Source organism: Rhamphochromis sp. 'chilingali' (genome assembly GCF_963969265.1).
Source record: "Rhamphochromis sp. 'chilingali' genome assembly, chromosome: 10".
Lineage (NCBI taxonomy): Eukaryota > Metazoa > Chordata > Actinopteri > Cichliformes > Cichlidae > Rhamphochromis > Rhamphochromis sp. 'chilingali'.
In genome coordinates, this window is record NC_137937.1 from 37,169,344 (window position 1) to 37,191,020 (window position 21,677).

General features: G+C 40.9%; 1 protein-coding gene across 10 annotated transcripts in view; it reads left to right on the forward strand.

Moving 5' to 3' along the window:
* slc4a4a (solute carrier family 4 member 4a) overlaps window positions 1-21,648 on the forward strand; it is a gene marked incomplete at its 5' end in the record, with an annotated part of 69,083 nt that extends 47,435 nt beyond the window's left edge. For 9 of the 10 annotated variants that reach the window (XM_080893339.1, XM_080893336.1, XM_080893338.1 and 6 more), the window contains 16 exons: window positions 32-139; window positions 347-521; window positions 611-744; window positions 1,297-1,571; window positions 2,758-2,828; window positions 3,154-3,339; window positions 3,461-3,574; window positions 3,947-4,108; window positions 5,659-5,837; window positions 7,464-7,536; window positions 9,318-9,386; window positions 10,105-10,278; window positions 11,463-11,624; window positions 12,504-12,597; window positions 13,467-13,546; window positions 18,759-21,648. In XM_080893339.1, coding sequence (XP_080749465.1) covers window positions 32-139; window positions 347-521; window positions 611-744; window positions 1,297-1,571; window positions 2,758-2,828; window positions 3,154-3,339; window positions 3,461-3,574; window positions 3,947-4,108; window positions 5,659-5,837; window positions 7,464-7,536; window positions 9,318-9,386; window positions 10,105-10,278; window positions 11,463-11,624; window positions 12,504-12,597; window positions 13,467-13,510 — 2,020 coding nt within the window. In that variant the 3' untranslated portion in view covers window positions 13,511-13,546; window positions 18,759-21,648. The remainder of the gene's footprint in view (window positions 1-31; window positions 140-346; window positions 522-610; window positions 745-1,296; window positions 1,572-2,757; window positions 2,829-3,153; window positions 3,340-3,460; window positions 3,575-3,946; window positions 4,109-5,658; window positions 5,838-7,463; window positions 7,537-9,317; window positions 9,387-10,104; window positions 10,279-11,462; window positions 11,625-12,503; window positions 12,598-13,466; window positions 13,547-18,758) is intronic. The other variant, XM_080893337.1, reaches the window with a different exon arrangement.
* Between the last annotated feature and the right edge of the window lie 29 nt (window positions 21,649-21,677).

Consider the following 21,677-nt stretch of genomic DNA (forward strand, 5'->3'; position numbering starts at 1 on the left):
GAACAAATCTGTGCCTTCATGTGTATTTCAGGAAAAACATGTATGCAGGAGGCGACTCTCAGATGAACGGAGACATGCCTCACGATGGAGGTCATGGAGGAGGACATGCTGTGGGTGAAGAGCTCAGGAAGACGGGAAAGTATGACACTTTGAACAAAGCGATGTCATCTGCATGCAATAGTTGGGAGCACTGTACTGTTTTTACCTAACATATTGAATATTGAGTGAAACGACACTGTCCAGTGTCGCGTGTGTGAATGTCATGTTCGGTGCATCAAAACGAGTTGCTGGCTTTAGTAGTCCATACCACTGACAGCGACTCACCTTTTGCTTTGTCCTGTTTCAGGTTTTGTGGGGGTCTCAAACTTGACATCAAGAGAAAAGCGCCTTTCTTTGTCAGTGACTTCACCGACGCGTTTCACATTCAGGCCCTGTCGGCTATTATGTTTATTTACCTGGGAACTGTAACGAACGCCATCACCTTTGGTGGTCTGCTGGGAGATGCTACGGAGAACATGCAGGTCAGGCTTTTGCACCATGTGACGGTTTGAAGAGCGTTCACCGTTTACACTGTGAGCGTTTCCCTGACTGCTTTCCAACATGTGTGCAGGGTGTGCTGGAGAGTTTTCTGGGCACAGCCATTGCTGGTGGCGTTTTCTGTCTGCTGGGTGGTCAGCCTCTCATCATCCTCAGCAGCACTGGCCCCGTTTTGGTGTTTGAACGGCTGCTTTTCAACTTCAGCAGGTAGGTCTCCATTCTCTCTGTTTTTTAGATGCCTGGTTACTGCCCTGTGCTTTAGAAAATCTCAGCTGTCACTGTGTCTTTTTGATTCTGTTAAAGGCGATGCGTTTTATTCTTGGACTATGAATGAGTCACAGTTTAAAATGATCCTTATTTATACTTATCACCGTGCTTCAGTGCAATTCTTAGCTGATTCAGAAATAAGGCTTTTAGCTCTGTTTAATCCAGCTCGATTCTCATTTGCTGTCTCTTGAAACGGTTTGAGTAGAGGGCAGGTGGTGCAGAGCTTTCTGCACAGCCACATTAGGTACATCTGCTCTGACCTCATGACAACAGCACTCAACAGAAAATAAGGAAAAGCACAATAAGTTGTGCTTATGTTGTACTGAGCAATAACTTTTTAAGAAACAATATTCACAGTTCTTTGTGCTGTTTTTGTGCAAATTGTGTTCAGTGTCTATAATTCCAATAATACTATTGTTGTTTTACTCTGAAAGTCACATCCCCGTCCCATCATATGACTCATTGCCCCCCCCCCCTTTTTTTTTTTTTTAGAGATAATGAGTTTGACTACTTGGAGTTCCGCCTGTGGATCGGCCTGTGGTCGGCTTTCTTCTGCCTGCTGCTCGTGGCGACTGATGCCAGCTACTTGGTCCAGTACTTCACCCGCTTCACTGAGGAGGGCTTCTCCTGTCTCATCAGCTTCATCTTTATCTATGATGCCTTCAAGAAGATGATCAAATTAGCTCATCATTATCCAATCAACCCTGACTTCAGAATGGAATATGTCACGCAGTACGACTGCCTCTGCATGGCTCCTACTGTCTTGGGTGAGTAGTTACTAAATTAAAGGCATATCTACACACTGTACAGCCTGTTTTGTCCACGCATGCCAATGAGCCGGTCTGCTATTCAATGTTACAGGTTTTGCCAGAATCTTTAAGAACAATGCATGAAATTTATCTTCTTGTGAGAATAAGAACAGAGATCTTTTTTTAAACCAATATGATGCGTTTAATGTCTAATTATCAGTTAGAACAGAGGTTTAATTTAACACAGCTGGTGCTGTTCAGCTCTGTGTTCAGCTTACAGTAATGCTGCTGCATTGTGTAATATAGAAAAGAGGAAACGACAGTTGTGTGGATCGTCCAGTCCACTGGCATAAAGTTAAACCAGCAGTGCATTCATAGCTAAAGGTCTATGGTGCAAAGGCAGCAGTACACATGTGCATTTTCTTTAATCAGATTTGCTACAGCTGTACTTTTTATTTGTGTAACACTTTAAAAAACACAGATTAATAAAGTGTTTCAGTTTGAATATTACATTAAAGCTAAATGCACATGTTCACACAGACATCAACCAAATTATGGCCCAAAACAAAGGTAAAGATTAAGGAAAAGCTAACCTATAAAAACGAGTTTATCCTGCACCTAATCATAGCTGTCAGGTTGTATTGATGCTTTTCCCTCTTATTGTAGCTGCTTCTTCTGTGGCTTGGTCTAGAGTTTCCTAGCAGACATAAATGCATAAAACGTTTGTATCCTTTGTGTCAGATTACAAGAAGTTACAAGCATTGATGTCTCAATGTCAGATTGTCTGAACACTTATTATGTCTGCTTCAAGCTGTTCTGTGTAGATGGGACATTATTGAAATGAAGTAGCTGTTGAGTTCATTGTTAGCAGATTGCTGCTGATTTTCTTTGACATTCGGATGCACTCAGGTAACAAAGGCTGTTCCCAAGGGCACTTTAACATGATAGCTAATACTTATATTGAGATAGTATCACAATGAATGCAAAATAATCACTGTAACAAGTTAAGTCATAGCTGAGCTTTGTACTGTACTGCAAGTATCTTAACCTTGACCAGAGTTTACCAGGCTGATTGTCAGATGTCATAAATGGCCTCTGTAAAATTAATTTTCCATATAAGATTTCAGTCGTGTCACTTTGGAAACCTTTAAACGTATTAAAGCTCTCATGCTGAGAGGAAACATGTTTTGTTGTTTTCTTGCAGAAAACAGCACAGACATCATTGGCGATCCTTTAGAAGGCACTTCAGACTGGTTCTGGAACAACACAGATCTGGTGCGTCTCTCTCCTTTTATTTGATGCTCTTTAAGAAACAAACTAAAATGTATCATTTTCAGGTTAATAGTTTCTTTTGATGAGTCACCTGAGCAACCAAACCTTCTCGACTAAACCCCTCGCTGTGCTTTGCTGTATTAACCTCTGCAGGAGAGTCACCACATTAACACTGATGCTCTCGGTTTTCTCTCCTGTGTTTCTGGGCACTGTTTTATGAATCTCTTACACTGTAAAAGATGGAAATTCTCAAGCAGCTATTTTGGTTTAATTTAATCTGGAAGTTTGATCTCAAACTTTATTTAACCTGTTTGTTTCTCTCACGCAGCCACCGAATGCCACGTGGTCGTCCCTCTCCAGGACCGAGTGTTTGAAGTATAATGGAGAGCTGGTGGGCAAAGGCTGCGACTTTGTCCCAGACATCACCCTCATGTCCTTCATATTGTTCTTTGGCACTTACACCTGCTCCATGTGTCTAAAAAAGTTCAAGACAAGCCCCTTTTTCCCCACCACTGTGAGTCAGTGTGCCGAGCTAATTTAACTGAACAAGCCATGTGTGAAGGAACTAAATGAAATTTCCACCTGTTTGTGGATCAGCAGGTTCCAGAGTCTCTTTGTGTTTTCTTTTCATTCAGGTGCGAAAACTCATCAGTGACTTTGCCATCATCTTGGCCATTCTTATCTTCTGTGGAGTTGATATGCTCGTAGGAGTTGATACGCCTAAACTTCTTGTGCCAAGTGAATTCAAAGTGAGTGCCCTCCTCCACCCAGAGAAATTAAAGTCCATATTAGTTATGCATGGCTTTATGAAACCTGAGGCAACAATAAACTCTTGTTAAATTGTCCTGCAAGTCATCATCATAGACTGTATGTAAAAGATGGCCAGTCGGCATAAGCAGCTACAGACAGTGGTGTAGCACTTTGTACCAGGTTCATCTTTCACTAAAAGCAGCCACTCTAATTGTGCACATAATGAACCTTAACACAGTTTCAGAGACAGGTTAACAAAAAAAAGGTTTTCTGGAGTTTAAATGAACATGTTTGATGGACAGGAAGCCTTTGCAAGGATATGTACAATTTAAATCTCATGGACTGACTCTGTGTGTCTTCTCTCCTTATAGCCAACAAGTCCAAACCGAGGCTGGTTTGTGGCCCCATTTGGAGGAAACCCCTGGTGGGTTTATCTGGCGTCTGCTCTTCCTGCCCTTCTGGTCACCATCCTGCTCTTTATGGACCAACAGATTACTGCTGTGATTGTCAACAGGAAGGAGCACAAGCTAAAGGTAAGTCAGAAATCCTTCTGACAGAATGAGCTTTGTGAAGCGTCTTTACAAAGCTGAACGTTGTTGCTGCGTAAATACTGATAAATCCAACAAAAACAGCTTTTCATAAGGTGCAAACATAAGAGGTTTTTTTCATTTGGTTTCTCTTTTATGATGTATGGAACTTTTAGTGTGTTTCACATAACAAACTACAGTCCCTCTATTATAACAGGGGTGTCAAACATAAGGCTTGGGGGCCAGAATCGGCCTGCCAAAAATTCCAATCTGGTGCACCGGACGGCTTTGGAAAATGTGAAGAAGGGCACAAATTTTCACATTTTCTCTGTATTTTCAAAGGTTTTACAGCTTTTCCTACTGATAAAGACCTCCCCCATGGCCCTTCATACTAGAGATGGCACGATACCACTTTTTTATGTCTGATACCGATATCATAAATTTGGATAGTTTTAATCAATAAAAGTGTTTTTTTAGTATGTTGCTGCATTTTGTATAAGTTCATACTCAAATTTAAAAAGTCGCGACAGCTGATCATTGATCAGTTTCATGATTGAAGTAGCAGCAGGAGAGGGAGGGAGAGAGGCAGTCGCTCCATATATCTGTTGTTATGCTTAACGCTGGAATGCTTTACAAACATTCAGAGATGAACTTACACACTTGCTTTACTTCTGTCTGGGATCACTTTCTCGGAGATGAAATACCAGTTTGGTAACGAGGCTCCAAATGCTCAACCAGACCACCGACAGGTCTCGCACGCCACAGCCGCTCTATCAGGTGACGCACACTGCTCCGACGTGCTACGGTTATGAGCTGAGTTACGCCATGTTGCAAGTTTTTTGAGGTGCTTTCATGATATTTAATGGATCGGATTACATTTTTTATTTCTCTCCGATATCCGATCCAGTAATTTAGGTCAGTATTGGACCGATACCGATACGTAATATCGGATCGGTCCATCCCTACTTCATATAAGAACAAAGTAAAAAAGCATTAGACAAACAGTCAAGAAAGTTCCTGTGTTTTCACTATCTGCTATAGAAATGATGATTTTTACAGTGTTAAAAAAAATGAAAAAATTAACAACACTGTTTTATAATTACAGGATGTATTTAATTACATTTTTTATATTAAATATATCTAAACATCTTCATGTTGACATGAAGACGAGTTTCACTGGTCTGGCCCACCTGAGATCAAAGTGGGCCACGATGTAAAATGAGTTTGGCCTCCCTGCTCTAGAACACTGGATCCTTTCACACTGGAGCTAAACATCATTCTTCTCATAGGGGTGAGAGAGATGTCACGACAGTACTACCTGTTATTTTTAGGCAGTAACTGCTGAAGTAGACCAATAGGATTCTTTCAGCGGGGTAATTTGCCCCTTTAAACAATAAATGATGGAGCATCGCGTTGGTTCTTCTGTCTTATTCTGCAAACAAACCATAAATGAGCAGTTTGCAGGGTTTTAGGTCTGCCTGTATCTGCAGCTGTGCTCTGCTTACTGCCTGAACATACACACACGTTACCTCTGACCTTGTTTTTGTCTGTACCAGAAAGGGGCAGGTTACCATCTGGATCTGTTTTGGGTGGCTGTTCTGCTAGCAATTTGCTCCTTCATGGGTCTGCCGTGGTACGTGGCCGCCACCGTCATCTCCATCGCTCACATCGACAGTTTGAAGATGGAGACTGAAACATCGGCTCCCGGAGAGCAGCCAAAGTTCCTGGGTGTGAGGTAAGAGCAATGCTTGTTAGGAAGACGCCCCCTTTCTGGACTGTGGTCACATACAGCCCGATGACAGTTTTAGTTTGACTGTGAGAAATGAATGGCTTTTACATCTGATCTGCAGGTGAGATTCCAGGAAGAAGAAGGCAGAATCACTTGGTTAGATTTGGTCAACATGCATCAAAGAGCAGTAAATGGATAATCTTTCAGATATTTCATGCACTAAATTGAAAATGGAATTAAGTGCTTTCAGATGAAGGGCTGTGGTTAAAACTGGAAGGTCCATGAAGAAGGACTCGTGCTGTGATCTGCTCAAACACCAAGTGCTCTGCAAATGGCCCGAGTGTTGCAGCAGCAATGAGTCATTTTGAGATGTGATGAACACAGAAGCAAAAACCTTCCTCAAAAATAGTTACGCTAAGATGTTGAATTGGCTCATGAGTTAAACTTTTTCTTTTATTTTCTTAGCACATATGTCATGTGCACTGGAAAGAAGGCTGTTCATGCCAGAAATGCTCAAATTAACCACACTTGTTTCGATTTCTGACTGTTAGATTAGCTGATTAGTCTTAGTTTAAAATTTATTAACTGATTAGCAAATAAGCAGCTAAAGACACCCCTGCCTACTTCTGGTAGATTCATGTTGAAGGACTCGATGACAGATGTTGCAGCTGTGGCCGCTGATCAGGGAGGCAGTTTGAAGCCTCAGATTTCTTTAGCCGATCACTCTGAATATGAAACCATATACTCATTGTTAATAACCTTTAACTGACAAGTATTGCTCCATTGTGAAACATGTTATTACCACGATTTATGAAGCAGACTCTGATTTGTTATTCAGTATGACCCCAAACGTGTGACTGAGCCCATAAACTCGTCACAACATGTTCACAGAGGTCATGGCAGAGAGGTGTTTTTCCATAGACTGCTATAGGACCAAAGTCTTTTTTTGCAACCGCATCTATCGCCATCTGGTGGCCTTCAGATAGAACGCAGGCTTAAGGCACGTCAACGCTGGCTTCGTTTTTCTGACCTGGAAGTTACGTCTGTGCTTTTTAACGTGCACACGATCTCTGAACAAAGTGTCTCGATCACTCTTATCATTCAAATCATAATCAATAAACACTTATTGCTGTTGGCTTGTTGATCCTAGCTGGTCAATATTGTTCATTCAGTGTTTGGTCTCAATAAATATTTCAGAAAAAGGCAGCGTGAGACAACTTTAACAAATGTTCTTTTTTTTCTCATCATCTCAGGTTTTTAATGATTATCTGTATTTAAATTAAGCTGTGTTATTGGCAGTATTAACATATTTTATTTTCAGCATCTTGCCTGGTTCTTCCTTTGTGTTCATTTTAGTTTTACGGGGCTTTTGATTGTTTTCATGTCTGACGTCCTCCCCGGCCTCCTGATGTGTCAGCTGTAAGCTGAGCTAACAAACCGTAACACCAGAACATCCACACTAACTCTGAACCCTCTGCAAACACTGGTGCTGTTTTCTTTTTCTTGGCTAAACTAATTTATGAATTGGTAACTGACTGCCAGGCTGCTTCAGATCATGACTTTATAGCAAGCAGACAGCTCAGACGCTGCAGTTTTGTTCTTGTGTAAAATGTATTTTTCTGTCCTTTGCAGAGAGCAGAGGGTCACGGGTGTGTGCGTGTTCATCCTCACAGGGCTGTCTGTGTTTATGGCTCCAGTTTTAAAGGTAATCAATCAGATATTGATTTTATTTCTTGTCTTGTGATTGATTTGTTAACTTGACATGCCAGTTAAACGGTTTATGAGTTTAATCAATGTCCTTCTAGAAGCAGGTCTTACCACGTAGCAACCATGTTGGTAACAGCTCTGGGGAGGAGTTTGAATTTATTTTCAAGCCTCTGACTAGAAATCAACAAACAACAATACATTTTTAATAGATCTAGAGACATACAATGCAAGTACTGCTTAAATGTGATTTACAAAAATGCTAAAAAGCTCTCTTTAGTTATACTGCACAAAGTTAAACAATATAAAGGCAGTGTAACTTGGCTTCATCGCCATCTCTGAGCAAAAGTCATGCTGCTTCACACTATGCTCCTGCAAAAAATGCAAAAACAAAACACAGCTAATGTCTAAGGAGCTTGGAAAGAAAAGCATCTGGACGTCTTTAGGTTTCTTAAAGATGTTTCATCCGAGAAGCTTCTTCAGTTCTAAGAGCAACTGGTGGAGAGCCCCAGATTTTAAGCCCTATGGGAGTGTCCCCAACAGGGTGATGGACCCCTTATTGATCCTCTACCTAATCACATGAGCCAAGGTGTCATCTGGGACCCTCTTTCCAACCTCCTTAGGCTACGATGACCTGGATCACTGAGAGCCCTCACAGACACGATTAGCTAATATGTCCCATTTCAGTTTAATGTGTTTGAATTCCAGTTGCTCTTACGTGACTTTTCAAATCTGCATCAAAATGCAACGACACAATAAAGTGGTAATAGTCTGTCTAATATGGCCGGTGGGTCATATTATTATGAAGAGGATCTGTAGTATTTAACCTGTTCTTCAGTTACCAGGACATATATGAAATCGGACTTCTCTGCTTTTTAACATAGTTTTCATTGGTCAAATTAAATTTAAAAGAATAAAAGGATTTCTTTATCAGGCTGCCCATAAACCTGCATAATAAATACACTCACTGATTACTGATAAGCTGCTATCTTATCAGAATCAGAATCTTTATCGTCCCTGCAGCAACGAGGCGCTGAAAAATGACATTGAGGTCCAGTTATCTCAGTGCAAAAGAAGATCGCTCAATACAATAAAAATTAAGTTAACACACACACACAATAAATACTTATGTGGATGAAGTCAAAGATCAGTGGAATTTTTTTTAAGTCCTTCTAGACGTCAGTTGTCTCTCAATGAGTTTTACAGCAGCGCCATTAACTTTGATCTTCGGCCACCGAGAGGCCAGACTCTCTCACAAACTTTCATAAATGTTCACAAACTTTATAACTCAAAGACTTTTGCATGCCGAACACGTGCCAAGTTCCTTGAGAGAGTTTTATATGCAGCTTTCTCTCGATTTATACAAATCAGCCAATCTATCATTAGATTACAAAGATTAGATATACTTATTCTCACCTCATATTTTAAATTCAACCTCTGAAAGCTGGGTTCAAAAAGCTGTCATTGGTTCCCTTTGCAGCACAGTAAGTAATTTCAGACTTTTAAATGATATTCAGCTGCTCTTCTTTCCTGCGACTGTCGACAGCTGTGGAGTAATACGACTTCTCTTTTTGGAGCTGTGATGCACAACAGTCCACACGCTGTTGTGGGAATCTTTGAGAGCACTACACAACTCATAGGCGACTCCTCGAATTCAGAACAAATCAGACAAGTTTCAGTGGTTTCATTTTGCTCACTAACCTTTACATATTCTGTGTTTCCTAACAAACCAGGATCTAAGTATCATCTGTGATGTGCATTCTTCTTTTCCCCTTTACCTAGTTCATCCCCATGCCTGTGCTGTATGGAGTCTTCTTGTACATGGGGGTCGCTTCTCTCAATGGAGTGCAGGTATCATTTTAATTTTTAAAAAAAACAAGCCACAGAAAAAATTTGACTAAAGAGAAACTGATCTGAAAAAACAAAACAGCAGCAACAAAAAAACAACTACAATTACCATATTTCCACAAATTAGACTAGTCGGGGGGATATAACCCAGTTGTTTAACCATCATTTCCTTTTAAGAAATGGACGGTTAAATGGTAAAAACAGACACAGGAAGCGCTGAGTTGGCAAGGGGAGCGTGGAGGATGGTCCAGCTTTGAAGTAGCACATGTAATGTTATGCTTGTTGCGTCAGAGCTGCTGCATGTTTGTTCTGGTTTCCTTCATGTTAGAGAAGCAAGCCTGTGACACCATAGGTGCAGAGGCTCTTTGGATAGAAGACCATCTGTGCATCAGCACAGACAGATGTGCTCAGAGTCAGAGAAACTCAAGCTGCCTTGCTGCTTTCTCCCCCCTTTGAGGTAGTCACTCAGCACTTGTGTAGGATAAACTGCATTATGCTGTAAATTTAAGGATACCAGCTGGAAATGATTGGCTGAATCTTCACGCTTAAACATAAAAAATCCAAACATGCTGCAGATGATGCCTGGGTACCTTCGGCAGCCGATATCAGTAAAGGTCTCAGAATAAGGACTTGCATAGTTTCCTTTACTTTAGTTGCAGTGAAAAGCAGTGATGGTTACTGAAGCTCTGTCATATTAATTGGTACCACGGTCTCTCTGTAGTTCATGGATCGTCTTAAGCTGCTTCTAATGCCGGCGAAGCACCAGCCGGACCTGGTTTACCTGCGACACGTTCCTCTCCGGAAGGTCCACCTCTTCACTTTTATGCAAATCCTTTGCTTGGCTCTGCTCTGGATCCTCAAGTCCACCGTGGCTGCCATCGTCTTCCCTGTCATGGTGAGACATCTTTTTATTGAGATGCTGCTAATTAAGTTTGCAGCATCCTAGAATGTATAGTTTTAATTAATATTAGTGAGTAATGTCTTGACGCACGCTCAATCACCCAGGTAAGTGGATCCCAAAAGGTTGATTCTGTTCATCTGGACGTTTTCAGTGTGAGAAACATTTTGTCACAGAAGAGCCACCTCGTCAGGCCAGGACTCTGCAGTCTGTTTACGCCTACAGGCCAGTGGACACTCTTTCAATGATGAGGATGTAACAACCTGGACAGGGAGGAACGCTGGTTTGAGGGCGGAGTCAAGGAGGCCATTTACGTGAAAAGGGAAAGACCATCTCTGAATGGAGGAGGGGGCCTAAGGGTCCATCTGTCACCATCTTACAATGCTGTGATTGCAGTCATTCCCCGATTCTTTGATCAATGCTCCGTGGGCTTTGATCAGTGGTCATGACAGTTAACATATTAACGATCAAAGAACTGACCTCACAGAACTTTGTTCATTCAGTGGTGCTGGTTTCAGTCATTGTGCAAATGTGCTGTTTATGAGAAACGTTTCTCCCATTGAAAACGTCCAGATGAATAGAATCAACCTTGTGGGATTAGTGAGTAATACTAACACCTTTTAGTATTATTGTAAGAGTCATATCACAGGCATCAGCAGCAGAAGGACTCTGATCTAGGTACATAGGTATTGGGCAGATTCATAATGGCGTGACGAAAGTTTCATATCAGGACACATTTTTACAGCTTAAATGGAAAGTTCATTAACAGAGAGTTTGTGCTGTTTTAAAGCTAAGCAGGCACTATGTTCAGCATTACACTCACCAAAGCAGAATTAAAGAGGCTGTGACCAGAAATGCATTTTCAGTTCAAGTTCAAACCGTTTCTCGAAAGTTTGTTTTGTGTACGTAGACTTGAGTTTATCTGGGTGATAAATCAGCAGAGATCATCCCAGTACTTCATGTAACAGTTATATTGCAGGATGTTGTTATAAACTTCATTGAACGATAAAGTTTGTTGTACTTTTCAGAATCAAAGTGAAATAATCAGGTTTGACGTGTTAATGTGGGTTAATGTATTATTTTATTTTACAAATTACGTCGATTTCAGCTCATGTTTAAAAAAGAAATATCGATAGAATTAACGCTGACGTCTTTCTGTCAACGAATGATCTCAAAATCAGATCCTCGCTCTGGTCGCTGTCAGAAAGGGGATGGATTACCTGTTCTCTCAGCATGACCTCAGTTTCCTGGATGATGTCATCCCAGAGAAGGACAAGAAGAAGAAAGAGGATGATAAGAAGAAAAAGAAGAAACGTGGCAGCATAGACAGCGACGCTGACGACGTAAGTTTGGGATATGTTCATCTCTTACATTTCTAACTCACTCTTAGGTTTATTTGAGATTCTTCATTCTTAACTCTTTTTGTTTGTTTTCTGTTACAGCAGCTCATCCTAACTCGGAGTTTATGCACATTTCTTTCATTTTTAGGTTGTAGTTCTTCCAGTTAATGAACATGAGAATGTTTAAGAGGCGACATATGCTGAAATCATACCTTCACCGTGTAGACCGGAGAACGCCGTGGGTTTTATTCAAGCACTTTGCATTTTTAGATATTTGCAGCACAGAGAGAGATCTTATTGCAAGAGTTTTGACTAAAGGCTAAACAGTGCACCTCAGCACAGTTATCGTTAACTAACAGTTAACGAGTCTCCTGCAGCCCAGTCTGTATGATTGCATAGTAAATGAGGTGAAAAACAGCCACACCCCTTTCTTTTGAATACATTTAATGAACTATCGCTTTAAAAACAGATGAGTCTGTGACGCATCCGTGTTTTTCCACCCTCAGTGAGTTTGCTGGACATTTACATTATGATTTACAATCACAGTGGGCATTAAAAAGTACAAAACTTCATATACATTGGTTTTAAAAACTAGACAATATTATTTTATGTCTACATGAGTTTAAAAACAAGTTAAAATTTCCACATATTTTTACTCCTGTGTGTTAACGCCATCGTCGTGCTGCATTCAAAATATAATGAATGACTTTGCTCCAATTTCTACACTTTGCAGAGATGTGCAGTGGGCCCAGTTGGACCCTCTGGCAGGCTGCTCTGAATTATGACTGATTTTCTTGTAGCTCTGAACTGGATATGGCTGGAAACAAGCCGGTGAAGAGAAAAAAGAAAGTTTCCAATGATGATGTTTCCTCTCTCCAACAGTCTGACTTTCCTTACAATGAGAATATTCCCAGAATTAAAATCCCCATGGACATGATGGAACAGGAGCCCTTCTTAAGTGATAAGGCTTCTGACAGTGAGTAACTACCTGCAGCACCGGAGAAAACTACTTCTTGCGCCTGCCTAACTTGCTGTACTTAGTGAAGATGTGGTGCCTTTTTGTCTGTAACTGCATGATATTTAAATTTGCTTCACTTCTTTGCCGTTCTTTGTGCTTACTTCCTTTCAAACATGCATGAAAGCTGCTCGCTTTCTACCTCGTCCTGCTCAATTAACTTCTTTCCCCCCATCAGTTTCCATTTTCAGTTACGTGCTGTTAAGTCTGACTTTGTGGATCCTGCCTGTTTAAACATATTTAACAGTAACTTTAGTTTTATGTACAAAAGTCTTCTTGAATTCTAACTTTTGCCTTAATATATAACTAATGTGTGTTTGCTGAAGGACTAGTGTGTAGACTTAATTACATTTATTGGAGGTTGGAACTAACTGATTGGCCCTGCTTTTCAGAGGGTGTTGATTATTATATGTTTTAGGATCACTTCACCTAATAAAATCAAATAGAATACAACACAGCAGACCCTCTCCTGAGCTTTGTCTGGGCTGGTGTAGAAATATACTAGAACAACCTTTAAAGACTCTGTTGAAGCAGATAAAAGTATGATACACGCTGGATGGGGAAAAATAAATGACCCCAGTATCACACACTGGTCCTTTGATACTAGAACAAATGCCTGTTTACAACATTAAATGAACTGACTGGTTTCTATATGTATTCATTACAGTATCTTTGATCCACACTGTGTTCCTGGTTTTACCCGCTGCTTTGCTCTTACAGATGCTATGACACACACAGGATGTCAAACATTAAAGTGTGTCAGAGGCTATCTAACAAGTTACATGGATATCTGTGAGCTAATGGCTGTTTTCTTTGGGGTTTTTTCGTAGGAGACAAGTCCTCATCATTCCTTGAACGACACACATCGTGCTGAGCAGCTTCGCTTCTACCAGGCCAACTACTTGTCCAGGTGAGATGTGTGTGTGTGGATATCAGAGTGTGTACAGACGGGAAGCTGAGAGCCACAGACTGTCACAGTGCAGCTCACCTGCCAGACTAAACAAAATGGCAACGAAACAAAACAACCTCCACCAATTTCCTTTTGCATTTAATAAAGACAGTGGCATCAGAGATGGCAAAAGGTCAGAAGGCACGCTAACTATCCCCACGCGTAATGCTAGCCTGAACTTTAAAGGTCAGTTAGGCTAATTAGCTTACCTATGGCTAAACTGTATTTTCCTCAAGGGGAAGCAAAGCGCTGGGCGCCATATGCCAGCTCGTCTGTCTGCCCCGTCATGCTGTTTGCATGCTGTATGCTAAAAAGTGAAAGGCTTCTGAATACTAGTTTTTTGCTGTGCTTTTTTTCTGCTATGTTCACAAAAGAGTTTTTTCTCTATTTTATTTCCTTCAGTAAAACAAAGGAGCTGCTTCAGTGAGACTTTTTCTTTTTTAGTGAGCTAATATTTTATTTTGTTTTTGGTTTACTTTTCCACAGCTTTAGAGATAAATAAAGTTTGTCCTAAACACATTTTGTGACTTAGTCTGTGTTTTACTCAAATTAACTGACATCTGTAGATGCTGGCTAACCTAAGCTGCCACGTAACTGTTAAGCCTTTTGAAAGACAGCAAACTGAAATCTTCCATGCTCGGCTGCAACTTGCACCCAAAGTGCTTTCTAATGGCCAATGATGCCTCCAGAATCTGCATTATCACAGATAATACTTTATTATTTTCAGCAAATATGCATAGGATTAAAGCTACATAATAATTATGGCCCCAAACTATAGCATTCAGACCCGACGGGTGTACTTGGAAGCAAAATTAGCCCATATTTTCAGTCTCATGGAGACTCATCTGTTTGTATGAGTTTTAGTTAAAGTCATATGTAAGTTTTCCACACTTTCCCGTTTGTGTGATTTAGTTTCTGTGCCGTAGCAATGCAAAAAGTATATAAAACAACAAAGTGTGTTTCACTAATTTTCCCATCTTTATGGGAAAGCGTCAGACATCAAATTTCAAATTTTTTCAAATTCAAATTTTATTTGTCACGTACGCAGTCATACACAGTACGATATGTAGTGAAATGCTTGGACAACTGCTCGTGACCTAAAGAAAACAAAAAAGGAAAAGGCTATGAATAAGATAGGAAATAAATATGAAAAATTAAAAAGGGTAAATTTAACTAGGAAGGAATAAAATATAAATTAAAGTTAAAAATGAAATAACTGTACAACACAAATTAGAATGAAGGGTAAATTTAACTGGGAAGGAATAAGATAAAATATATAAATTAAAGTTGAAAATAAAATAACTGTACAACAAAATACACAATATAGAACTATATAAGAATGTATGAAGAAATCTAAATATAAATAAATATATACACAATAACAGCAGCTGTACAAGTATTAACCGGAAATGAAGAATATAGTGACCAGTGTTGTGCAAAACCAAAGTCCAGAAAGTCCAGTGTGTGTGTAAGAACCATATGTGTGGGTCAGTACTGTGTGGTGGTGTGATTGAGAGACCGTATCGCCTGCGGGAAGAAGCTCCTCCTCAGTCTCTCTGTGTTGGTCTTCAGGGAGCGGAATCGCTTTCCTGACCTCAACAGAGAGAACAGTCTGTTGTTGGGATGGCTGAGGTCCTTCACCATCTTCCTGGCCTTGGTCCAGCACCGCCTGCTGTAGATTGAGTGCAGGTCAGGGAGCTCGGAGCGGATGGTGCGCTCAGCTGACCGCACAACCCTCTGTAGAGCTCGTCTGTCCTGCATGGTGCTGTTCCCGAACCAGGTTAAGATGTTTCCCGCCAGGATGCTCTCTATGGCGCACGAGTAAAAGTTCCTGAGCACCTTGGAGGGCAGTTGGAAGTCTCTCAAGCGTCTGAGGTGGTAGAGACGCTGTCGGGCCTTTTTCACCACGGTGTTGATGTGACAGGACCATGACAGGTCCTGCGTGATGTGAACTCCGAGGTATTTGAAGCTGTCCACTCTCTCCACTGGGCACTCGTTGATGACGGGGGTCTGGTAGTTCCTCTCCTGCTTAGTGCTGAAGTCCACTATCAGCTCCTTTGTCTTACTGACGTTTAGAAGGAGGTTGTTCCTCTGGCACCAGTTCTCCAGATTCCTAATCTCCTTCAGGTAGGCCGTCTCGTTGTTATCAGAGATCAGGCCCACCACGACGGTGTCGTCAGCAAACTTGATGATGGTGGTGGAGCTGGTAGTGGCCACACAGTCATATGTGTACAAAGAGTACAGCAGGGGGCTCAGAACACACCCCTGGGGGGCTCCAGTGCTGAGAGTGGTGGAGGCTGAGACATGTCCGCCCATCCTTACTGCCTGTGGTCTGCCAGTTAGGAAGTTGGAGATCCACTGACACATAGATGAGCTGAGTCCCAGATGCTCCAGCTTGGTGGTGAGTGTGGAGGGAATTATGGTGTTAAATGCAGAGCTGTAGTCTATGAAGAGCATTTTAACATAATTCCCCCTTCTAGTGTCCAAGTGAGTGAGTGATGTGTGGAGGAGATGAGAGATGGCATCGTCTGTGGAACGATTTGGACGGTAAGCGAACTGTAGTGGGTCCAGTGTGTCTGGTAGTGAAGAAATGATGAAGTCTCTGACCAGGCGTTCAAAGCACTTCATCACTACTGAGGTGAGGGCTACAGGGCGATAGTCATTGAGAGAAGCAGGGGGGGGTTTCTTCGGGACAGGAACAATGATGGACTCTTTGAAGCATGTGGGGATCACCGACTGAGATAAAGAGATGTTGAATATCTCAGTGAACACAGGAGCTAGCTGGTATGCGCAGTCTCTTAGGATACGACCTGGGATGCCGTCTGGTCCTGCTGCTTTCCTGGTGTTCACTCTTTTGAAGGCTCTCCTTACTTCATGCTCGGAGATGACGAGCACGTTTCCGGTGCTGGCAGTATCTTCCTGTCTGCAGCCGTTAGCGCCGCTAACACTAGCATTGTTGGAGACCTTAGCTGCAGCCTCGAAGCGAGCATAGAAAGTGTTCAGCTCGTCTGCCAGAGTCACGGCCGCGTTCGTCACACACTGAATAACATCAAATGTTTAAACAAGTTAAAGATTGAGAGCTGTAATGTGCAGCACCACCACAACGAGTGGTAAAATATATGAGCCTGAGTTACTTTTTCACTCGTGCTTGTTACGATCAAATCGAAACATTTACAAAATGTCTGCAACGTCTGTGTCGTGGTTCTGGGTCCTTTTAACCCAGCATTTTGAGTTAGTTAATATTTTGTAGTATGGTTTATGTTCTGGTTCATTAGTAGTCCTAGTGCTGTTTTGAGTTTCCTATATTCCCTGTTTAGCTCTCTGTGTCTCTGTTTATATCCGTTTGTGAGTCCTTGTGTCTTGTTTCGCTCCTTATGTTTCGTTGCATGTTCCCCTGTCTACCATGTTTATCCATGTTCCCCTCGTGTTCCCTCGTGTTCCCTCGTGTTCCCTCGCTCCCTCTCATCTGCCTTTTCTCCACTCCAGTGTCAGTCTTGCGTTCGTTTCCTGTTTTATTGTGAAAGTCTTGCGTTCCATGTTCAGTGTGTTTCGTTTTGCTTCCTCGTGTCTAATTTGTCTCCGCTGTGTTCCCCATGTGTTTCCTGTTCCCTCATCATCCTATTGTGTATTTAAGCCCCGTGTTTCCCTCTGTCCAGTGTCGCGTTCTCCCTCATGGTTGTGTGTCATTCTGTTTGCCTCCACATGTGTTTAGTTCTTATCATTTCCCACTGTTGTTTTGTATTTCCATTTACTTAATAACGCTGTGTTATATGTTATCTGCATTTGCGTCCTTTCACAGCCAGTTCACGACAGTTTCTCTCATGCAGACAAAGTTGATAACCACCTTTGTGACATCCATCATCTCTGACTGGGATTTAAGGTTTTATCGAGCCAGCTAATGCTAACAAAGTCTGACTATGTTGAACTTCATTGAACGTCTGCAGGAACATAACCTGCAGGATTATCAAAAGCAACCAGCTGAATAACAGCTAAACTGGTTCGTCTTAAATTTGCCTGAGATTAGTATCTAAAGCTGCATCTTAGGCTATTTTGTAGTGTTTTTGTGTATTTAGGAACACAGATCAATCTGCTGTGTGGATGTTGTAAGTCTATACTGCATGATAAATGCACACTGTGTTCCACTGATAAGAGCTTTAAGGAGACAATCGGTCTTAAAAAGGCATGACAGGAACTGCTGGTGTGCAAATATTTATAGCAAAGATTATGCTGCTTAAGAGAGATTATGTTTTTCCATCATGTCCGCAACTTCTCACAATGACCAGGATCTGCGCATTGTGAGCACATGCAGGGTCAAGCTGCCTTCCCATCACCCCATCTGCCCCACAGTCGTCCCACTAATCCTCTTCCATCAGCACTGTTACCACAATGTGTGAAAAGCAGCTGCGATTACAGGACATCTGCGATGTCAACAAACCACAACCAGTGACATAATTGGTCCGCAGCCACAGCCGCAGTGCTCTTCAGTCACATGTTGTTTTCTTTTAGGGTTAATTAGCTGGGTGCTTTTTGATGTCATTTTACTTTAAAACATTTTAGGCATTTTAATAGTTACATGCTCATTATTATCACTGGCATCGTTCCTGGGTATCTATTGTAGTAATGACGTTACGCTGACCCTGCTGTTAAAGTAATCCTGTCCCACTAAGACTGAAGGCAAATTGTTTTGAGCTCAGACGACCTCAGGAAACATCAGATCTATACTGAGGTATTAGTGAAATACCACAATAAAGTGACCTAGAGGTGAGATGTTAAGTCAGCTAAACATAAACTAGTAACCAAGATAAGCAACAATGCCAAATAATCACCGGGTACAACCTTTGAGATGTGAGCATGATTTTTTTGGTGGGCATCTATCAGATCTTTGTCATATTTACTCTGCTCCCAAAAAATTACAGGAAAACTTTGAAATCCTCCTGGATATCTACTGAATACTGATAAGGACAGGATGATGTGTTAGGAACAGAAGGATGCTGCGTTGTTTCAAAGAAAAGAAAGAGCTGAATTTAAAGACACCCTAAAAACTGAAGTGAAAAGTGATCCAGCAGGCGAGTCTGCTGAAGCTTCATCTAATCGACCCCGAACACCTAGATGATATAGTCGACGCACTACGTCTGCACACATGTACTTAAAATATTTTATTTTTGTGTTTCAGTCCTGAGATGAGTCCGCTGAAGTCTGTGCCTAAGATTAGAATAGACATGGACCCAGACGATGATAACACTTTCTACTGGAAGAGCAGAGGATCCGAAACATCTCTGTAGATCTCCACCAACCTGCAGCACAACTTTTCTTTTTACTGACCTTCGGTGATTCTTTTAACTCCGATCTCCTTCATGACTTCAAGACTTTGTTGTGAAGAGTGGCACGCTTTAGAAGAAGCATTACGCTGCACGCTCTATGGTCTTTCCTCACCACGTTTCTCTCACAGCTCCACAGCTAGTCTTTGCTTACAAAGGTAACCCCTGAATATTCTTCTATACAACTCCTCCTACGCATCACCGACCGAGGCTGCAGCTCACTCTGACCACGCATGGACCTGCTCTTTTTATATAAACATATACAAATATCATCTGTCTGAGTTTTTATATAAACCGAATTATTCTAATAACATTTTCCTGTAGCAGGAAAATCATGTTTTTATAGCTCTACCTCTTGTTTTAGATTCAGTTCTTATCATGAATGATTGCAATGTGTTGACTTTTGATGGGGTTTTGATATTTTCTCTCTGTCCTCTTGTAGAAATGATTCACACAGATTCACTCTATGATCATAGCTTGTGAAGGAAATACAGTAGATATTTAAGTAAATTAATAGCAGATTAACAATGCACATTTGTATGTGCAGATGAGGAAAATATTTTTATTCTCACTTTGTGATGCAGTTTTACTTGCTTCAGTTTCTAGTTTTCTGAATCTTTTACTCTTTTGCTTTTGTTACTCGTTTAATTTAAATCATTTTCTTCTTTTGTTTTGCTTTAAAAAAAAGATTTTATTGTGTGTGTGTTTGTAACATTTCTTATTTTTTTTCTGTTCGAGTAGAAAACAATCCAGCGACATAATCATCCGATTTTCCTCCGCCAAACTTAAACTCTAACTAGAAATGCATATCATAATAATTACTTTTGCTGCACAAAGTACTTTACCTAAGTGGCTTATAAGAGATTGATTCTTAAAGTAACAATGTGAAAAAGAGGAGACGGGAATCAAATCCATGCAAGCTCAGTTCGGTTCACGGCAGGTTTTCTTTGTTTTTCTCAGCTGTTTTTGGAATTATCTGATGATGTGAAGACGTTTTTCATAAGGACGTGTTTGGGCTGTAATACAACGGTCACATGCCATCTGTGCTTACATTCAGAGACTTATTGGTCGGTGTTATGTAATCCTATCTTCTTCAAATCCACACAAAGACCCGTGCGCACGTCAGCTGTCAAACATGTCTTTGAATCTCTGATTGCTGGTCAGTGTTTGACTCAGTTTTCTTCACTTTAACTCAAATTTCTAATTATCAGGCAAAGCATTTTAATTTTGGCCCCCATAATAAACTTGCTGAGCTTGTAGAGTGTGCACAGGGCATGTGAGTGTTATGTTTAACCCACACACATCCTTTAAACAGTTGTTAAAACATCATGTCAGTGAGGCAGAAGATGCACAAACTCCATATTTGCTCCAATGTTTTTACTTCAGACGGTTTCCCACAGAATGACCGCGTGCATCTCTCTGACTGCTCGTCTGTTTTTGGCCAGTTATAAAGGATAATTCAGGTTTATGTGAACTTATATTACATGAATGTGGCTGCTGTGTGGGTCGCGCTAACTTTGAACTCTTCCCTTCTGTTGTAGTAATCAGGCAGGAAACAGAAGTTGTATTTTGAGAAATACAAGCTCCAAAGGTTGTTTGAAAAAACAAAATTGCAGCTGACCCATTATGCATCAGCTGTAGGTTTCTTGGTATATACAAAGAAAAATGTTCTTTTCTTCAGTGCAAAAACATTTTACAATTTCCCCCAAACTGCAGTAAGTATCTCACTGAAACAACTGAAAGCAAAGTGCTCTGCTCCTGGTACAGGTAATTAAGTAAAAAGAGCTGCTGTACACCCACTTTCACCTGACATGCATTTTACTTTAGCAGCTTTGTTATATAATTTCCCATCAAAATAACTGGTGGGAATTATAATAATAACTCCATCAGATAGCAGGACATACAGGTGGATGTAGACCCTGTGCATCTTTAACATACTTATTCCTGGAGATTACAGATTACCTTTGCATGGTAAGATAAATAATCCATATTTATCTTACAGTAGTCATTACTGTTTGAAACAAGTAGTTTTAGCCTCAGTTCTCCACATCTGAAGAAAGTGACTGGATGACTCTCATAAGCAAAGAAAAACAACAACAACAGCACAAAAGAGCCGCTTTAAATGTTGAACGACACACTCTTGCAGTTTGATCTGAACAATAGACACAAAAAGCTTTTACATGCTGTTTTCTGTTTTTGTTTTGTCTCTGTGGTGAAGATGGAGCTCAAAGTTGGCATGACCCACATTGAAAGGTTAAAAATAACCCACGGTTATCTTTTAACTCCAGTACAGCGATCGACACCATCTCCCCACTGAATCTCTAATGGGTGCACTGAAGCACTTTCTCACTTTTTTCATTTTAATTTGAAACCTCCGGGCCTCTGTACGGATCGCCACGGTAGAGATTTCAAAGACGTAGATAAGAGTCACGACATACTTAATATTCCACCTCAGTATTTACAGCTGTCAGCAGCGGCGAGTGGAAACGAATGTGAGTCAGCGCCCGGGACATCTTCTGTGGGGAGTGGTTAGTTTAAAGTGTGATTCTGTGTAAGTGTGTCGGACAAAAACCTACAACACGACGTGAAAATCTTCTGTTAATCCTAGTGTTCGGAATACTGATGCAATTTTTTTTTATTATTATTAACATTTTGTGACTTTAGAATAGGTGAAATTGTTTATTTTAGAATTTATATTTTTCAAATGAAATGTATATTGGAAATAAAGAGAATTATCAAACAGCACTCGAGTGCTCGTCAGTCTGATGTTGGGG